Here is a 17,698-nt window from a genome sequence, read left to right on the forward strand (position 1 = left end):
GCTATGTCTGTCAAACTTTCGCTCGTACCGAGAAATATAAAGCCTACAGTAAAAATAAGTACCAGTAATTTCCATTTATTTATATAGCGGATTTCACAGACAGAATCACAAAGTGATTTACAGTGTGTATAGAAAATGAAAGCATAGTAAAAAAAAATAATCTAAGAATATAATAATTAAAAAACATTTTTTAAGTGAAATTTCCTCCCGTTCCTCGCGCCCCACCTGTCATGTCTCTATTCCCCACCAGTGGGGCGCGCCCCACACTTTGAGAAACGCTGGTGTAGAGTGTGTTAGCTCCGCCTCCTTTCTTCCTTTCAGGGCCTGCAGGACGAGCGTGAAGAAGGAGGCAGGCTGCTGGGCTCCTACACCTACCAGGAGGATGGAGACGCTCTGCAGACGTACTCTGTCACGGCGAGTGATCACTTCCTGTACGCCACTTCCTGCCCTCCTCACTCTTGACGTACAGTTTGTCCTTCACAGGAAGAGAACCACAGAAGCTTCCAGATCATCGAGGTCCAGGTCTTGTCCAACTGGGGCCACGCGGACTACACGTGCATGTACCGCTTCAGAGTGCACGGATCTCCCAGTGACGCCTGAACGCATCCAAACTTTCTCCTCCTCCTCCTCTTTGAAGCACTCGGACTGAACTTTGTTTTAAAAGTGTTGAAGCTTCTTCTTGAGCCCTCATTTCAACTTCTCATCAAAATGTTTCACAATCTCCAACATTGAGTCGAGAAACTTTTTTTTTTTTTTTTAACTTTTATTTTGAAACTACCGAGTGACCTTAAATGCAAAGTTTGAATGTGGCCTTAACTTTGCTGAATGTAATGTCAGAACTAAATGTTGTATTTATTTTAATGTCTTTTCTATCTGATGTGGAAATAAAAATGATCTTTCAAAAATATCCATTTAGACTGTGAAAGTGAAAAGTTCATTTTTAAAGACTGACTTTTAATGATGTATTACATTTGAGATATCTTGTGGCACTTTTAAAGGGGAACTGCACTTTTTGGGGGGAATTTTGCCTATCGTTTACAATCACGAGAGACACGAAAACTAAATTTACTTTTTTGCATTCCAACATAAAAATGGGCTCGTTCTAGGTGGTGTCATGTCTGTGTAATCATGTTTTGTTTTAAGTCATGTTTTGTTTAGTTTCTGGCTTTTCACTCCCTTGTCTTGTTTGCATGATTACCCATTAGTTTCACCTGTTCCACGTTTGGACTCATTGTGCACTCTTGTTTGTCACCATAGCAACCATTAATTTTCACCTGTTACGTCACGCACCTGTTTCACGTTTTGAGTCACGCACCTGCTTTCACTAATCATGTCCATAGTATTTAAGTTCATTCATTTTCTGTTGTTCGTCCTGACGACCTCACCACATTTATGCTCTGTCCATTCTTTCCATGTCCATTCCTCAAGCAACTATTTTTGTCCAAGCCAAGTAAGTTTTTGTTCCATGTTTATAGTCTTTTTGGTTTCATAGTTTGTTCTCCGCCATTGTGCGTGTTTTTTCGTTTGTACTTTTTTGCCATAGTCTTTTGGTTTCATAGTTTATTCTCCGCCACTGTGCGCGCTTTTCGTTTGTACTTTTTTTTTGATATATTAATAAATCATGTACCTTCATTCCCGTCTCGCCCGTGCCAACTTTCCGTTGCATCCCGGAAAAGCAAATACCCAAGACCAAGTCATGACAGGTGGCTAGCAACGCAGCTAATGTTAGCAATCAAATGTACCTCTAAATCACTTTAAAAATACATTCAAAAAGCATCAACAGTACTTATTTATGTTCTGTAAGATGTATAATAAACTGCAGCAACATTGTTATTGTAAGAGTGAACACTGAGGAACTATTTTTCTAGCGTAGTAACCAGAGGTGGGTAGAGTAGCCAGAAATTGTACTCAAGTAAGAGTACTGTTACTTTAGAGATTTATTACTCAAGTAAAAGTAAGGAGTAGTCACCCAAATATTTACTTGAGTAAAAGTAAAAAGTATGTTGTGAAAAAACTACTCAAGTACTGAGTAACTGATGAGTAACATACACACACATATCATACATATATATATATATATATATACACACACATTTATATATATATATACATACATATATATATATATATACTAGAGATGCGCGGTTTGCGGGCACAACCGCGGAGTCCGCGGATTATCCGCGGATCGGGCGGATGAAATTTAAAAAAATTAGATTTTATCCGCGGGTCGGGTCGGGTGGTTGAAATAAAAAAAAATTAGATTTTAAATAGATTCAGGCGGGTGGCAGTTAAACCAATTGGTAAATATATATACATAGTTAAATGTTGTTACCCACATACGAAAAACGAGCAGGCACCTGCAGCATATGCCACAACAGAAGAAGAAAAAAAAAAGAGATGGACACTTTTATGGAGCGGAGAAGGCCCCCCGACGCCTCGCCGGGGTCCGGGACCGAGGCCCCTTCCCCCGAGAGGGCCCCACCGGGAGCCGTAGCTGAGGCGATCCGCGAGAAGGGCCCGACGCACGTCCAGGGTCACCACCGCGCCCACCGCACCGACACCCCGCCGCGGCCGGCGTCAGGCGCAGCAGGTAAGCAGCTTACCTGCCCGCCACCCCCGTGGCCGGGGGCTCGTAACAGGGGTGACTCCGCGCGCTCCGCCCGCGCAGCTTACCTGCCCGCCACCCCTGTTGCCGGGGGGCGCGTAACAGGGGTCACTCCGCGCGCAGTGCGCTCACGAAAGGGGTGGGGCTCACCCTGGTTGATATAGACAGTAGGACGGTGGCCATGGAAGTTGGAACCCGCTAAGGAGTGTGTAACAACCTACCTGCCGAATCAACTAGCCCTGAAAATGGATGGCGCTGGAGCGTCGGGCCCATATACCCGGCCGTCGCCGGCAGCGAGACGCGCTTGGAGGTGCGCTCAGCGCGGCTCCCATATGATTGCGCATTGGTGTGCGTCTGGGTCGTGACAGCGTGGCACGCGAATGTCTGTGCTGCATTGGATCAGTCTCCTTTCTTTAACAGGCAAAAGCTTTATAACCTCACTAATGCCTTGCATCGTCTATATTAGATATATAACAACGGGCGGGTGCGGTTCTGATCAAATGTTACATCGGGTGGATGGCGGATGGTTGACGACTTTCTGATGCGGTTGCGGATGAAATAATTGCCTATCCGCGCATCTCTAATATATACACACACATATATATATATACAGTATATAATTTATATTTATTTATTTTGCCGTTTTTGTTTACATGTTAAAGGTGTTTTAATGAATATACATGCATGTTTAACACATATAGATTCCTTTCTTTCATGAAGACAAGAATATAAGTTGGTGTATTACCTGATTCTGATGACTTGCATTGATTGTAATCAGACAGTAGTGCTGATAACGTCCACGTTTTCAAATGGAGGAGACAAAAAGTTCCTCCTTTCTGTCTAATACCACATGAAAGTGGTTGGTTTTTGGCATCTTATTTGTCCAGCTTCCATATCCGTTTTTATACACTTTACAAGAAATACATTGGCGGCAAACTGCTTGCTAGCTTGTTTGCGCTGGCTTTCGGAGACTCTTGTTTTGAAAGCGCAGGCGCGATGGAGCGGCACTTTTATTGTGAAGACAGGAACTGTGCAGTCAGTCTTTAGGCTTTTGACGGGATGTACGGTTGAAATAAAAAAGGGTCTTTTTTCCTTCACACTTTTGATTGATTGATTGAAACTTTTATTAGTAGATTGCACAGTACAGTACATATTCCGTACAATTGACCACTAAATGGTAACACCCCAATAAGTTTTTCAACTTGTTTAAGTCAGGTCATGTGTCCGCCTGGCTCTGTTTGATTGGTCCAACGTCACCAGTGACTGCATCTGATTGGTGGAACGGAGTGAACGTCACCAGTGACTGTATTTGTTGAAACGCAGGCACTATGAAGGTCTGTCTGACAGACCAAAACAAACAAAGCGTGCATTAACAGATCGATACAAATTAGTAGCGAGTAGCGAGCTGAATGTAGATAAAAGTAGCGGAGTAAAAGTAGCGTTTCTTCTCTATAAATATACTCAAGTAAAAGTAAAAGTATGTTGCATTAAAACTACTCTTAGAAGTACAATTTATCCCAAAAGTTACTCAAGTAGATGTAACGGAGTAAATGTAGCGCGTTACTACCCACCTCTGGTAGTAACACATCGCCATGCTACGGTATTAGCCGTAAAAGCTAACTACAGAAAGAGATATCTGTAAGAACACACTTTTGTTGCTGGAAGTCGGAAGTGCGTTGCAATGGAAACGGGAATAAATGCGCTGAAGAAGTCAGTCCTGGTAATGATTAAAAGGATCAAAATAATTTCCACAATTTAATTATGGGGTATTATGTGTAGAATTTTGAGGACAAAATAATCTAAATCATTTTCACAATTTCATTATGGGGTATTATGTGTAGAATTTTGAGGACAAAATAATCTAAATCATTTTCACAATTTAATTATGGGGTATTATGTGTAGAATTTTGACGACAAAATAATCTAAATCATTTTCACAATTTAATTATGGGGTATTATGTGTAGAATTTTGAGGACAAAAAAAATCAAAAGAATTTTCACAATTTCATTATGGGGTATTATGTGTAGAATTTTGAGGACAAAATAATCTAAATCATTTTCACAATTTAATTATGGGGTATTATGTGTAGAATTTTGAGGACAAAATAATCTAAATCATTTTCACAATTTAATTATGGGGTATTATGTGTAGAATTTTGAGGACAAAATAATCTAAATCATTTTCACAATTTAATTATGGGGTATTATGTGTAGAATTTTGAGGACAAAATCTAAATCATTTTCACAATTTAATTATGGGGTATTATGTGCAGAATTTTGAGGACAAAATAATCTAAATAATCTAAATCATTTTCACAATTTAATTATGGGGTATTATGTGTAGAATTTTGAGGAAAAATAATCTAAATCATTTTCACAATTTAATTATGGGGTATTATGTGTAGAATTTTGAGGACAAAATAATCTAAATCATTTTCACAATTTAATTATGGGGTGTTATGTGTAGAATTTTGAGGACAAAATAATCTAAATCATTTTCACAATTTAATTATGGGGTATTATGTGTAGAATTTTGAGGACAAAATAATCTAAATCATTTTCACAATTTAGTTATGGGGTATTATGTGTAGAATTTTGAGGACAAAATAATCTAAATCATTTTCACAATTTAATTATGGGGTATTATGTGTAGAATTTTGAGGACAAAATAATCTAAAAAAATTTCACAATTTAATTATGGGGTATTATGTGTAGAATTTTGAGGACAAAAAAAATCAAAAGAATTTTCACAATTTAATTATGGGGTATTATGTGTAGAATTTTGAGGACAAAATAATCTAAATCATTTTCACAATTTAATTATGGGGTATTATGTGTAGAATTTTGAGGACAAAAAAAAATCAAAATAATTTTCACAATTTAATTATGGGGTATTATGTGTAGAATTTTGAGGACAAAATAATCTAAATCATTTTCACAATTTAATTATGGGGTATTATGTGTAGAATTTTGAGGACAAAAAAAATCAAAATAATTTTCACAATTTAATTATGGGGTATTATGTGTAGAATTTTGAGGACAAAATAATCTAAATCATTTTCACAATTTAATTATGGGGTATTATGTGTAGAATTTTGAGGACAAAATAATCTAAATCATTTTCACAATTTAATTATGGGGTATTATGTGTAGAATTTTGAGGACAAAGAAAATCAAAAGAATTTTCACAATTTCATTATGGGGTATTATGTGTAGAATTTTGAGGACAAAATAATCTAAATCATTTTCACAATTTAATTATGGGGTATTATGTGTAGAATTTTGAGGACAAAATAATCTAAATCATTTTCACAATTTAATTATGGGGTATTATGTGTAGAATTTTGAGGACAAAAAAAATCAAAATAATTTTCACAATTTAATTATGGGGTATTATGTGTAGAATTTTGAGGACAAAATAATCTAAATCATTTTCACAATTTAATTATGGGGTATTATGTGTAGAATTTTGAAGACAAAATAATCTAAATCATTTTCACAATTTAATTATGGTGTATTATGTGTAGAATTTTGAGGACAAAATAATCTAAATCATTTTCACAATTTAATTATGGGGTATTTTGTGTAGAATTTTGAGGACAAAATAATCTAAATCATTTTCACAATTTAATTATGGGGTATTATGTGTAGAATTTTGAGAACAAAAAAAATCAAAAGAATTTTCACAATTTAATTATGGGGTATTATGTGTAGAATTTTGAGGACAAAATAATCTAAATCATTTTCACAATTTAATTATGGGGTATTATGTGTAGAATTTTGAGGACAAAATAATCTAAATCATTTTCACAATTTAATTATGGGGTATTATGTGTAGAATTTTGAGGACAAAAAAAATCAAAATAATTTTCACAATTTAATTATGGGGTATTATGTGTAGAATTTTGAGGACAAAATAATCTAAATCATTTTCACAATTTAATTATGGGGTATTATGTGTAGAATTTTGAGGACAAAATAATCTAAATCATTTTCACAATTTAATTATGGGGTATTATGTGTAGAATTTTGAGGACAAAGAAAATCAAAAGAATTTTCACAATTTCATTATGGGGTATTATGTGTAGAATTTTGAGGACAAAATAATCTAAATCATTTTCACAATTTAATTATGGGGTATTATGTGTAGAATTTTGAGGACAAAATAATCTAAATCATTTTCACAATTTAATTATGGGGTATTATGTGTAGAATTTTGAGGACAAAAAAAATCAAAAGAATTTTCACAATTTAATTATGGGGTATTATGTGTAGAATTTTGAGGGCAAAATAATCTAAATCATTTTCACAATTTAATTATGGGGTATTATGTGTAGAATTTTGAGGACAAAAAAAATCAAAAGAATTTTCACAATTTAATTATGGGGTATTATGTGTAGAATTTTGAGGGCAAAATAATCTAAATCATTTTCACAATTTAATTATGGGGTATTATGTGTAGAATTTTGAGGACAAAATAATCTAAATCATTTTCACAATTTAATTATGGGGAATTATGTGTAGAATTTTGAGGGCAAAATAATCTAAATCATTTTCACAATTTAATTATGGGGTATTATGTGTAGAATTTTGAGGACAAAATAATCTAAATCATTTTCACAATTTAATTATGGGGTATTATGTGTAGAATTTTGAGGACAAAAAAAATCAAAAGAATTTTCACAATTTAATTATGGGGTATTATGTGTAGAATTTTGAGGGCAAAATAATCTAAATCATTTTCACAATTTAATTATGGGGTATTATGTGTAGAATTTTGAGGACAAAATAATCTAAATCATTTTCACAATTTAATTATGGGGAATTATGTGTAGAATTTTGAGGGCAAAATAATCTAAATCATTTTCACAATTTAATTATGGGGTATTATGTGTAGAATTTTGAGGACAAAATAATCTAAATCATTTTCACAATTTAATTATGGGGTATTATGTGTAGAATTTTGAGGACAAAATAAATCATTTTCACAATTTAATTATGGGGTATTATGTGTAGAATTTTGAGGACAAAATAATCTAAATCATTTTCACAATTTAATTATGGGGTATTATGTGTAGAATTTTGAGGACAATTTTTTTTATTTTTTTTTATTTTTGAAAAGGGATGAAAGTGAAGTAACCTGATGCTAAATCATGCAACAGGTGGTCAATAAAGAGGATCAAGTAGTCCACCGGAGACACCAGCAGCTTCAGTCCCTGGGCAGCGGGATGCCGACCACAGTCTGCTGTCCCGTGGTCTGCTGCTGGGCCCGTGAGACCTGCTCCTGGCTGCAGCAGTCCTGCAGGAAGACGGCGGCCAGGTTGCGCAGGCGGGGGCTCTCGCTGAGGGAGAAGCGCAACATGCACTGCACCAGGCCGGCCTGGCTGATCTCCTGGCGCGAGGACGGGGTGACCAGGTTCATGAGGGTGGCGATGGCGGACAGGACGGTCTCCTCCCTGGGACTGGACAGACAGTTTGTGATCAAGGAGACCCCGCCCCCCTGCAGGATGGCGTCACGGCACTCCGGCTCCGTGCTGAGGTTGCACAGCCCGCCTGCGTGAGGAGACCACACGGGAAGGTCGTTGGACTACGCGGACGTTTGGACGGACTTGGGAGATCTCACCCATTCCGAACTCCACAAAGTTGTGGTTGTCCTCTGTGAGCATGTCCAAGAAGAGGTCGGGCACCTGCAGCTGCTTCAGAAAGTCCACGTTCTTTGGATCGTACGCAAAGTTGGCCAGATTGGCCAGAACTTGCTCCTTAGCCTCTGAAACAAACACACACATTGGATCATTAACTTCATAATAATAATAATAATAATAATGGAATAGATTTATACAACACTCTTTTCTAGTGACTCTTTAAACTGAGAAGGCATCATTTGTTCAGTCCACATTCACACATTGATGGTGCTAAGATGCATTTAACAATGATAATAATAATAATAATAATAATTAAAGCTGCAAGCAGCATTGGTCGGGCCCGCATATTTGGCAGGTGCTGGTTCTAAGTGTCCCAATACTTTTGTTCAGTTTTCGTCATAAGTGTCCCAATACTTTTGTCTACTTTTAGTCCGAATTGTCCCAATACTTTTGTGTAGTGTACCTACCTTGTCTGTATTGTGGGCACGCTGGTGCTTCCTGCTTTTAAGCAGCCTTCTTGAAAAAACAACAGCATCAGCGCAGCGGCTCTTTGAAGGGTCATAAAATCAAAACCGGAGCCGGTATCAAAACTCTTTCACTAACCCAGGAGCAGTTTTTTCTCCGTTTTATTCAAAAATTGCTCAAGAGCGCAATTTTTAAATTTGGGGTTAGGTTTTTTTATTAGATCGCAATATTTTCCAGTCCTGATGTGTGTGTTCAGTTTGGTGAGTTTTGAAGCATGTTAAGGGGGTCAAATTACAGCTCAAAGAGGCAAAAGTGACTGTTTTTAGTACTTTTTTGTCTTGAAGGGGGAATTGCCAACTTCCTGTTGATTTTTGCCTGAGAATATACTATTATGAAATCTAGGTCTAAGTCACACCTACATAAAGGTTTTTGTTTCATGTCTCTCCGACCTTCCTAGTGGGAGTTACAGGCAGTCTAGTTTTTTTTTCTTTTCCTAGGGGGCGCTAGAGCGTAATTTTGAGTTTCGAGGTTTGGTTTTTTGATAAAAAGTTTTGCCATTTATTACTGATGTGTGTGTAAAATTTGGTGAGTTTTGAAGCATGCTAAGGGGGTCAAATTACAGCGCAAAGTTGCGGAAGAATAATAATAATAAAGAATAAAACCTTACAAATTCAATAGGTCCTTATGTCCCATTGCATAAGGACTCCCTGTGGGAGTCCTTATGCAATGGGCCATGCGGGCCCTAATAACAAACACATTGATTGTTGTAAGCTACATTTCACAATGATAATAATAATAATAATAATAAACACATTGATGGTGATAAGCTACATTTATTAATAATAATAATAATAACAAACACATTGATTGTGGTAAGCTACATTTCACAATAATAATAATAACACTAATAATAATAAACACATTGATGGTGATAAGCTACATTTATTAATAATAATAATAAACACATTGATGGTGACAAGCCACATGTATTAATAATAATGATAATAAACACATGAATGGTGATAAGCTACATTTATTAATAATAATACTAATAAACACATTGATGGTGGTAAGCTACATTTAACAATATTAATAATAATAACACATTGGTGGTGGTAAGCTATATTTATTAATAATAATAAACACATTGATGGTGATAAGCTACATTTATTATTAATAATAATAATAAACACATGAATGGTGATAAGCTACATTTATTAATAATAATACTAATAAACACATTGATGGTGGTAAGCTACATTTAACAATATTAATAATAATAACACATTGGTGGTGGTAAGATACATTTAACAATAATAATAACACTGATAATAATAATAAAACACCTTGACGGTGGTCAGCTACATTTAACAATATTAATAATAATAATACATTGATGGTGATAAGATGCATTTAACAATGATAATAATAATATTAATAATAACAAACACAATTATTGTGGTAAGCTACATTTCACAATAATAATAATAATAATAATAAACACATTGATGGTGATAAGCTACATTTATTAATAATAATAACAACAAACACATTGATTGTGGTAAGCTACATTTCACAATAATAATAATAAAACTAATAATAATAAACACATTGATGGTGATAAGCTACATTTATTAATAATAATAATAATAATAATAAACACATGAATGGTGATAAGCTACATTTATTAATAATAATACTAATAAACACATTGATGGTGGTAAGCTACATTTATTAATAATAATAATAACAAACACATGAATGATGATAAGCTACATTTATTAATAATAATACTAATAAACACATTGATGTGGTAAGCTACATTTAACAATATTAATAATAATAACACATTGGTGGTGGTAAGATACATTTAACAATAATAATAACACTGATAATAATAATAAAACACCTTGACGGTGGTCAGCTACATTTAACAATATTAATAATAATAATACATTGATGGTGATAAGATGCATTTAACAATAATAATAATAATATTAATAATAACAAACACATTGATGGTGATAAGCTACATTTATTAATAATAATAACAACAAACATTGATTGTGGTAAGCTACATTTCACAATAATAATAATAAAACTAATAATAATAAACACATTGATGGTGATAAGCTACATTTATTAATAATAATAATAATAAACACATGAATGGTGATAAGCTACATTTATTAATAATAATACTAATAAACACATTGATGGTGGTAAGCTACATTTAACAATATTAATAATAATAACACATTGGTGGTGGTAAGATACATTTATTAATAATAATAAACACATTGATGGTGATAAGCTACATTTATTAATAATAATAATAATAATAAACACATGAATGGTGATAAGCTACATTTATTAATAATAATACTAATAAACACATTGATGGTGTTAAGCTACATTTAACAATATTAATAATAATAACACATTGGTGGTGGTAAGCTACATTTATTAATAATAATAAACACATTGATGGTGATAAGCTACATTTATTAATAATAATAATAATAATAAACACATGAATTTGAGACACTTGTGATTTAGGGCTATATAAATAAACATTGATTGATTGATTGATGAATGGTGATAAGCTACATTTATTAATAATAATACTAATAAACACATTGATGGTGGTAAGCTACATTTAACAATATTAATAATAACACATTGGTGGTGGTAAGATACATTTAACAATAATAATAACACTGATAATAATAATAAAACACCTTGACGGTGGTCAGCTACATTTAACAATATTAATAATAATAATACATTGATGGTGATAAGATGCATTTAACAATGATAATAATAATATTAATAATAACAAACACATTGATGGTGGTAAGCTACATTTCACAATAATAATGATAATAATAATAATAATAATAATAAACACATTGATGGTGATAAGCTACATTTATTAATAATAATAACAACAAACACATTGATTGTGGTAAGCTACATTTCACAATAATAATAATAAAACTAATAATAATAAACACATTGATGGTAATAAGCTACATTTATTAATAATAATAATAATAACAAACACATTGGTTGTGGTAAGCTACATTTCACAATAATAATAATAATAATAAAACTAATAATAATAAACACATTGATGGTGATAAGCTACATTTATTAATAATAATAATAAACACATGAATGGTGATAAGCTACATTTATTAATAATAATACTAATAAACACATTGATGGTGGTAAGCTACATTTAACAATATTAATAATAATAACACATTGGTGGTGGTAAGCTACATTTATTAATAATAATAATAAACACATTGATGGTGATAAGCTACATTTATTAATAATAATAATAATAATAAACACATGAATGGTGATAAGCTACATTTATTAATAATAATACTAATAAACACATTGATGGTGGTAAGCTACATTTCACAATAATAATAATAATAATAATAATAATAAACACATTGATGGTGATAAGCTACATTTATTAATAATAATAACAACAAACACATTGATTGTGGTAAGCTACATTTCACAATAATAATAATACAACTAATAATAATAAACACATTGATGGTGATAAGCTACATTTATTAATAATAACAACAACAAACACATTGATTGTGGTAAGCTACATTTCACAATAATAATAATAAAACTAATAATAAACACATTGATGGTGATAAGCTACATTTATTAATAATAATAATAAACACATTGATGGTGATAAGCTACATTTATTAATAATAATAATAATAATAATAATAATAATAAACACATGAATGGTGATAAGCTACATTTATTAATAATAATACTAATAAACACATTGATGGTGGTAAGCTACATTTAACAATATCAATAATAATAACACATTGGTGGTGGTAAGCTACATTTATCAATAATAATAATAAACACATTGATGGTGATAAGCTACATTTATTAATAATAATAATAATAAACACATGAATGGTGATAAGCTACATTTATTTATAATAATACTAATAAACACATTGATGGTGGTAAGCTACATTTAACAATATTAATAATAATAACACGTTGGTGGTGGTAAGATACATTTATTAATAATAATAAACACATTGATGGTGATAAGCTACATTTATTAATAATAATAATAATAAACACATGAATGGTGATAAGCTACATTTATTAATAATAATACTAATAAACACATTGATGGTGGTAAGCTACATTTAACAATATTAATAATAATAACACATTGGTGGTGGTAAGATACATTTAACAATAATAATAACACTGATAATAATAATAAAACACCTTGACGGTGGTAAGCTACATTTAACAATATTAATAATAATAATACATTTATGGTGATAAGATGCATTTAACAATGATAATAGTAATATTAATAATAACAAACACATTGATTGTGGTAAGCTACATTTCACAATAATAATAATAATAATAATAATAATAATAATAATAAACACATTGATGGTGATAAGCTACATTTATTAATAATAATAACAACAAACACATTGATTGTGGTAAGCTACATTTCACAATAATAATAATAAAACTAATAATAATAAACACATTGATGGTGATAAGCTACATTTATTAATAATAATAATAATAAACACATGAATGGTGATAAGCTACATTTATTAATAATAATACTAATAAACACATTGATGGTGGTAAGCTACATTTAACAATATTAATAATAATAACACATTGGTGGTGGTAAGCTACATTTATTAATAATAATAATAAACACATTGATGGTGATAAGCTACATTTATTAATAATAATAATAATAATAATAAACACATGAATGGTGATAAGCTACATTTAGCAAAATAATGTTTGGAACAATTACAACATAATAAGCAAACAAATGTTTGGAACAATTAAAACATGATAAGCAAACACATGTTTGGAACAATTAAAGCATAATAAGCAAACAAATGTTTGGAACAATTAAATCATAATAAGCAAACAAATGTTTGGAACAATTAAATCATAATAAGCAAACAAATGTTTGGAACAATTAAAGCATAATAAGCAAACAAATGTTTGGAACAATTAAAGAATAATAAGCAAACAAATGTTTGGAACAATTAAATCATAATAAGGAAACAAATGTTTGGAACAATTAAATCATAATAAGCAAACAAATGTTTGGAACAATTAAATCATAATAAGGAAACAAATGTTTGGAACAATTAAATCATAATAAGCAAACAAATGTTTGGAACAATTAAATCATAATAAGCAAACAAATGTTTGGAACAATTAAATCATAATAAGCAAACAAATGATCGTCGAAGTCTCACCATCGCTGTCCGTATCCTGGAACTCCGTGACGAGAGTTTGTAAGAACTCAAAGCGGTCGGATTCTTTCTTCCACATGTTGTAAAAACACTCATTTAAAACACAAAAGTAACATTTAAATTAGAACTTGAACTAATTAGCGAGCAGTTGAAGCGCTGGAAAGAAATGTCAACAAAACAACTCGGCGAGGGTCCGTCGCTAAAATGAGTCCGGCGGTTATCTGGCTTCTTTCATTCCGCTTTAACATTAACGTTATAAAACTTCACAGCGTCCATCAAAAACTGTCTCAAACACACACAAAATAATGATTATTCACAATTAATAATAACTAATAACCAGCAAGCAAATGCTATTGTAAAATCTTGTATAATCCCGAAGAGCGGAAATCGTTGAGGCGACGAGCGGAAGCGGAAGCGCATGTGTGCCACCAGCTAATGGTCACTTGAATGTCATTATTAATATCGTCATATCGTGTATCGTGTTGTGGAAGATTATAGTAACCGATTATTTGTATCTCATCTAGGTCATGTTATCGAAACACCGATATGACGAAGCAACGCACGTTTCCTGCGGGGAAGCGACTCGCCAAACCACTTTTGTTTGGGACTCATTTTGTTGGCCTAGCACATGTATAGTCTAATGTCGATGTATAGTCTAATGTCGATATCACACATGTATAGTCTAATGTCGATATCACACATGTATAGTGTAATGTTGATATCACACATGTATAGTGTAATGTCGATATCACACATGTATAGTGTAATGTCGATATCACACATGTATACTGTAATGTTGATATCACACATGTATAGTCTAATGTCGATATCACACATGTATACTTTAATGTCGATATCACACATGTATAGTGTAATGTCGATATCACACATTATAGTCTAATGTCGATATCACACTTGTATATTGTAATGTCGATATCACACATGTATAGTCTAATGTCGATATCACACATGTATATCGTAATGTCGATATCACACATGTATAGTGTAATGTTGATATCACACATGTATAGTGTAATGTTGATATCACACATGTATAGTGTAATGTTGATATCACACATGTATAGTGTAATGTCGATATCACACATGTATAGTGTAATGTCGATATCACACATGTATACTGTAATGTTGATATCACACATGTATAGTCTAATGTCGATATCACACATGTATACTTTAATGTCGATATCACACATGTATAGTGTAATGTCGATATCACACATTATAGTCTAATGTCGATATCACACTTGTATATTGTAATGTCGATATCACACATGTATAGTCTAATGTCGATATCACACATGTATATCGTAATGTCGATATCACACATGTATAGTGTAATGTTGATATCACACATGTATAGTGTAATGTTGATATCACACATGTATAGTGTAATGTTGATATCACACATGTATAGTGTAATGTTGATATCACACATGGGTATTGTGGCCAGACAGCTCCATTTTTGTTTCATCCGACCACAGAACTTTCCTCCAGAAGGTCTTATCTTTGTCCATGTGATGTCAGATGAATGCATGCTGGGTAATAACATGTGATTAATCATGATTAATCGAAATGCATATGTATTTGATTATTAGATTTTGTTATATATAACTTGCTTTAAAATCATAAATAAAGTTGACAAGCAGATATTTAAATCATTTGTTTACCTTGAAAATCATTTTTAACCTCGGGCTTTGTACCGAGGATGTCGTTGTGGCTTGTGCAGCCCTTTAAGACACTTGTGATTTAGGGCTATATAAATAAAGATTGATTGATTGATTGATTGAACCTTGAAAAAAAAATTTTACCTTGAAAAATTTTTTTTACCTTGAAAATCATTTTTTACCTTGAAAATCATGTTTTAACTTAAAAACAATTTTTTAAATTTTTTAAATTTTTGTAACTTTTTAAAAAAAAAATTATTAAATTTTTTTAATTTATTTTTTTTTTTTTTTAAATTTTTTTAATTTATTTTTTGCAATTTTTTGTAATTTTTTGTAATTTTTTGTAATTTTAAATTTTTTTTTTAATTTTTTAAATTTTTTTTAATTTTTTATTTTTTTTTAAAAAATTAAAAATTTAAAACTTAAAAAAAAAAAAATGTTTTAAATTTTTTAATTTCTTTTTAAAAAATTTAAATTTTTTAAATTTTTTAAATTTTTTAATTTTTTTTTAATTTTAAAAAAAAAAAATTAAAATAAAAAAAAAAAAAAAAAAATTTAAATTTTTTTATTTCTTTTTAAAAAATTTAATTTTTTTTAATTTTTTAAATTTTTTTTTATTTTTTTTTAATTTCTTTTAATTTTTTTTAATTTTTTTTAATTTTTTTTTAATTTTTTAAATTTTTTTTAATTTTTTTTAATTTTTTTTAATTTTTTTTAATTTTTTTTAATTTTTTTAATTTTTTTAATTTTTTAATTTTTTTTTAAATTTAAAAAAAAAAAAAAAAATTTAAAACTTTTTAAAACTTTTTAAAACTTTTTAAAACTTTTTAAAACTTTTTAAAACTTTTTTAAAACTTTTTTTTAAACTTTTTTAAACTTTTTTAAACTTTTTTAAACTTTTTAAAAACTTTTTAAAAAACATTTTAAAAAACATTTTAAAAAACATTTTAAAAAACATTTTAAAAAACATTTTAAAAAACATTTTAAAAAACATTTTACCCTAACCCTAATCTTAACCCTACCCTAACCCTAACCCTAACCCTAACCCTAGCCCTAACCCTAATCTTAACCCTAACCCTAACCTTAACCCTAACCCTAACCCTAACCCTAACCCTAACCCTAACCTTAACCCTAACCCTAACCCTAACCCTAATCCTAACCCTAACCCTAACCCCAACCCTAACCCTAAACCTTACCCTAATCCTAACCCTAACCCTAACCCCAACCCTAACCCTAAACCTAACCCTAATCCTAACCTTAACCCTAGCCCCAACCCCAACCCTAACCCTAGCCCTAACCCTAATCTTAACCCTAACCCTAACCTTAACCCTAACCCTAACCCTAACCCTAATCTTAACCCTAACCCTAACCCCTAACCCTAACCCTAACCCTAATCCTAACCCTAACCCTAACCCTAACCCCAACCCTAACCCTAAACCTAACCCTAATCCTAACCCTAACCCTAACCCCAACCCCAACCCTAACCCTAGCCCTAACCCTAATCTTAACCCTAACCCTAACCTTAACCCTAACCCTAACCCTAATCTTAACCCTAACCCTAACCCCTAACCCTAACCTTAACCTTAGCCCTAACCCTAATCTTAACCCTAACCCTAACCCTAACCCTAACCCTAACCTTTGTTTTTATCTCACAAAAATAGTTTTGCAATACAGTATATAATAATAATATAATTAAATAATAAAATATAAATAATAAAATAATAAATAATGTAATATAATATAATACATAATATAATACAGTAATAAATAATATAATACAGTATATAATAATAATATAATTGGCATGATCATCTGATCATGCCAATTATATTATTATTATTATTGAATAATAATAATTGTTATTATAATATTTATTATTACTATTATTATTTTATTATTATAATAATTATTAAATACAGTTGACAAGCAAATATTTAACTTTGTTTTTATCTCACAAAAATACTTTTTCAATACAGTATA

General features: G+C 31.2%; 2 protein-coding genes across 4 annotated transcripts in view; one reads left to right on the top strand and one right to left on the bottom strand.

The window, feature by feature from the left end:
• LOC133574713 (uncharacterized) overlaps positions 1 to 1,249 on the top strand; it is a 34,952-nt gene extending 33,703 nt beyond the window's left edge. For all 3 annotated transcript variants that reach the window (XM_072912046.1, XM_072912047.1, XM_072912048.1), the window contains one exon: positions 322 to 1,249. In XM_072912046.1, coding sequence (XP_072768147.1) covers positions 322 to 462 — 141 coding nt within the window. In that variant the 3' untranslated portion in view covers positions 463 to 1,249. The remainder of the gene's footprint in view (positions 1 to 321) is intronic.
• Positions 1,250 to 7,635: 6,386 nt separating this feature from the next.
• On the bottom strand, positions 7,636 to 14,403 carry armc7 (armadillo repeat containing 7). Its single transcript, XM_061927181.2, has 3 exons — positions 14,037 to 14,403; positions 8,229 to 8,372; positions 7,636 to 8,158 (listed from the first exon to the last, which is right to left on the bottom strand). Exons 1-3 carry the CDS (start codon positions 14,110 to 14,112, stop codon positions 7,815 to 7,817), a joined length of 564 nt encoding a protein of 187 aa, XP_061783165.1. The 5' UTR covers positions 14,113 to 14,403; the 3' UTR covers positions 7,636 to 7,814.
• Positions 14,404 to 17,698: the final 3,295 nt, after the last annotated feature.

This window comes from Nerophis lumbriciformis, linkage group LG32 (genome assembly GCF_033978685.3).
Source record: "Nerophis lumbriciformis linkage group LG32, RoL_Nlum_v2.1, whole genome shotgun sequence".
Classification (NCBI taxonomy): Eukaryota; Metazoa; Chordata; class Actinopteri; order Syngnathiformes; family Syngnathidae; genus Nerophis; species Nerophis lumbriciformis.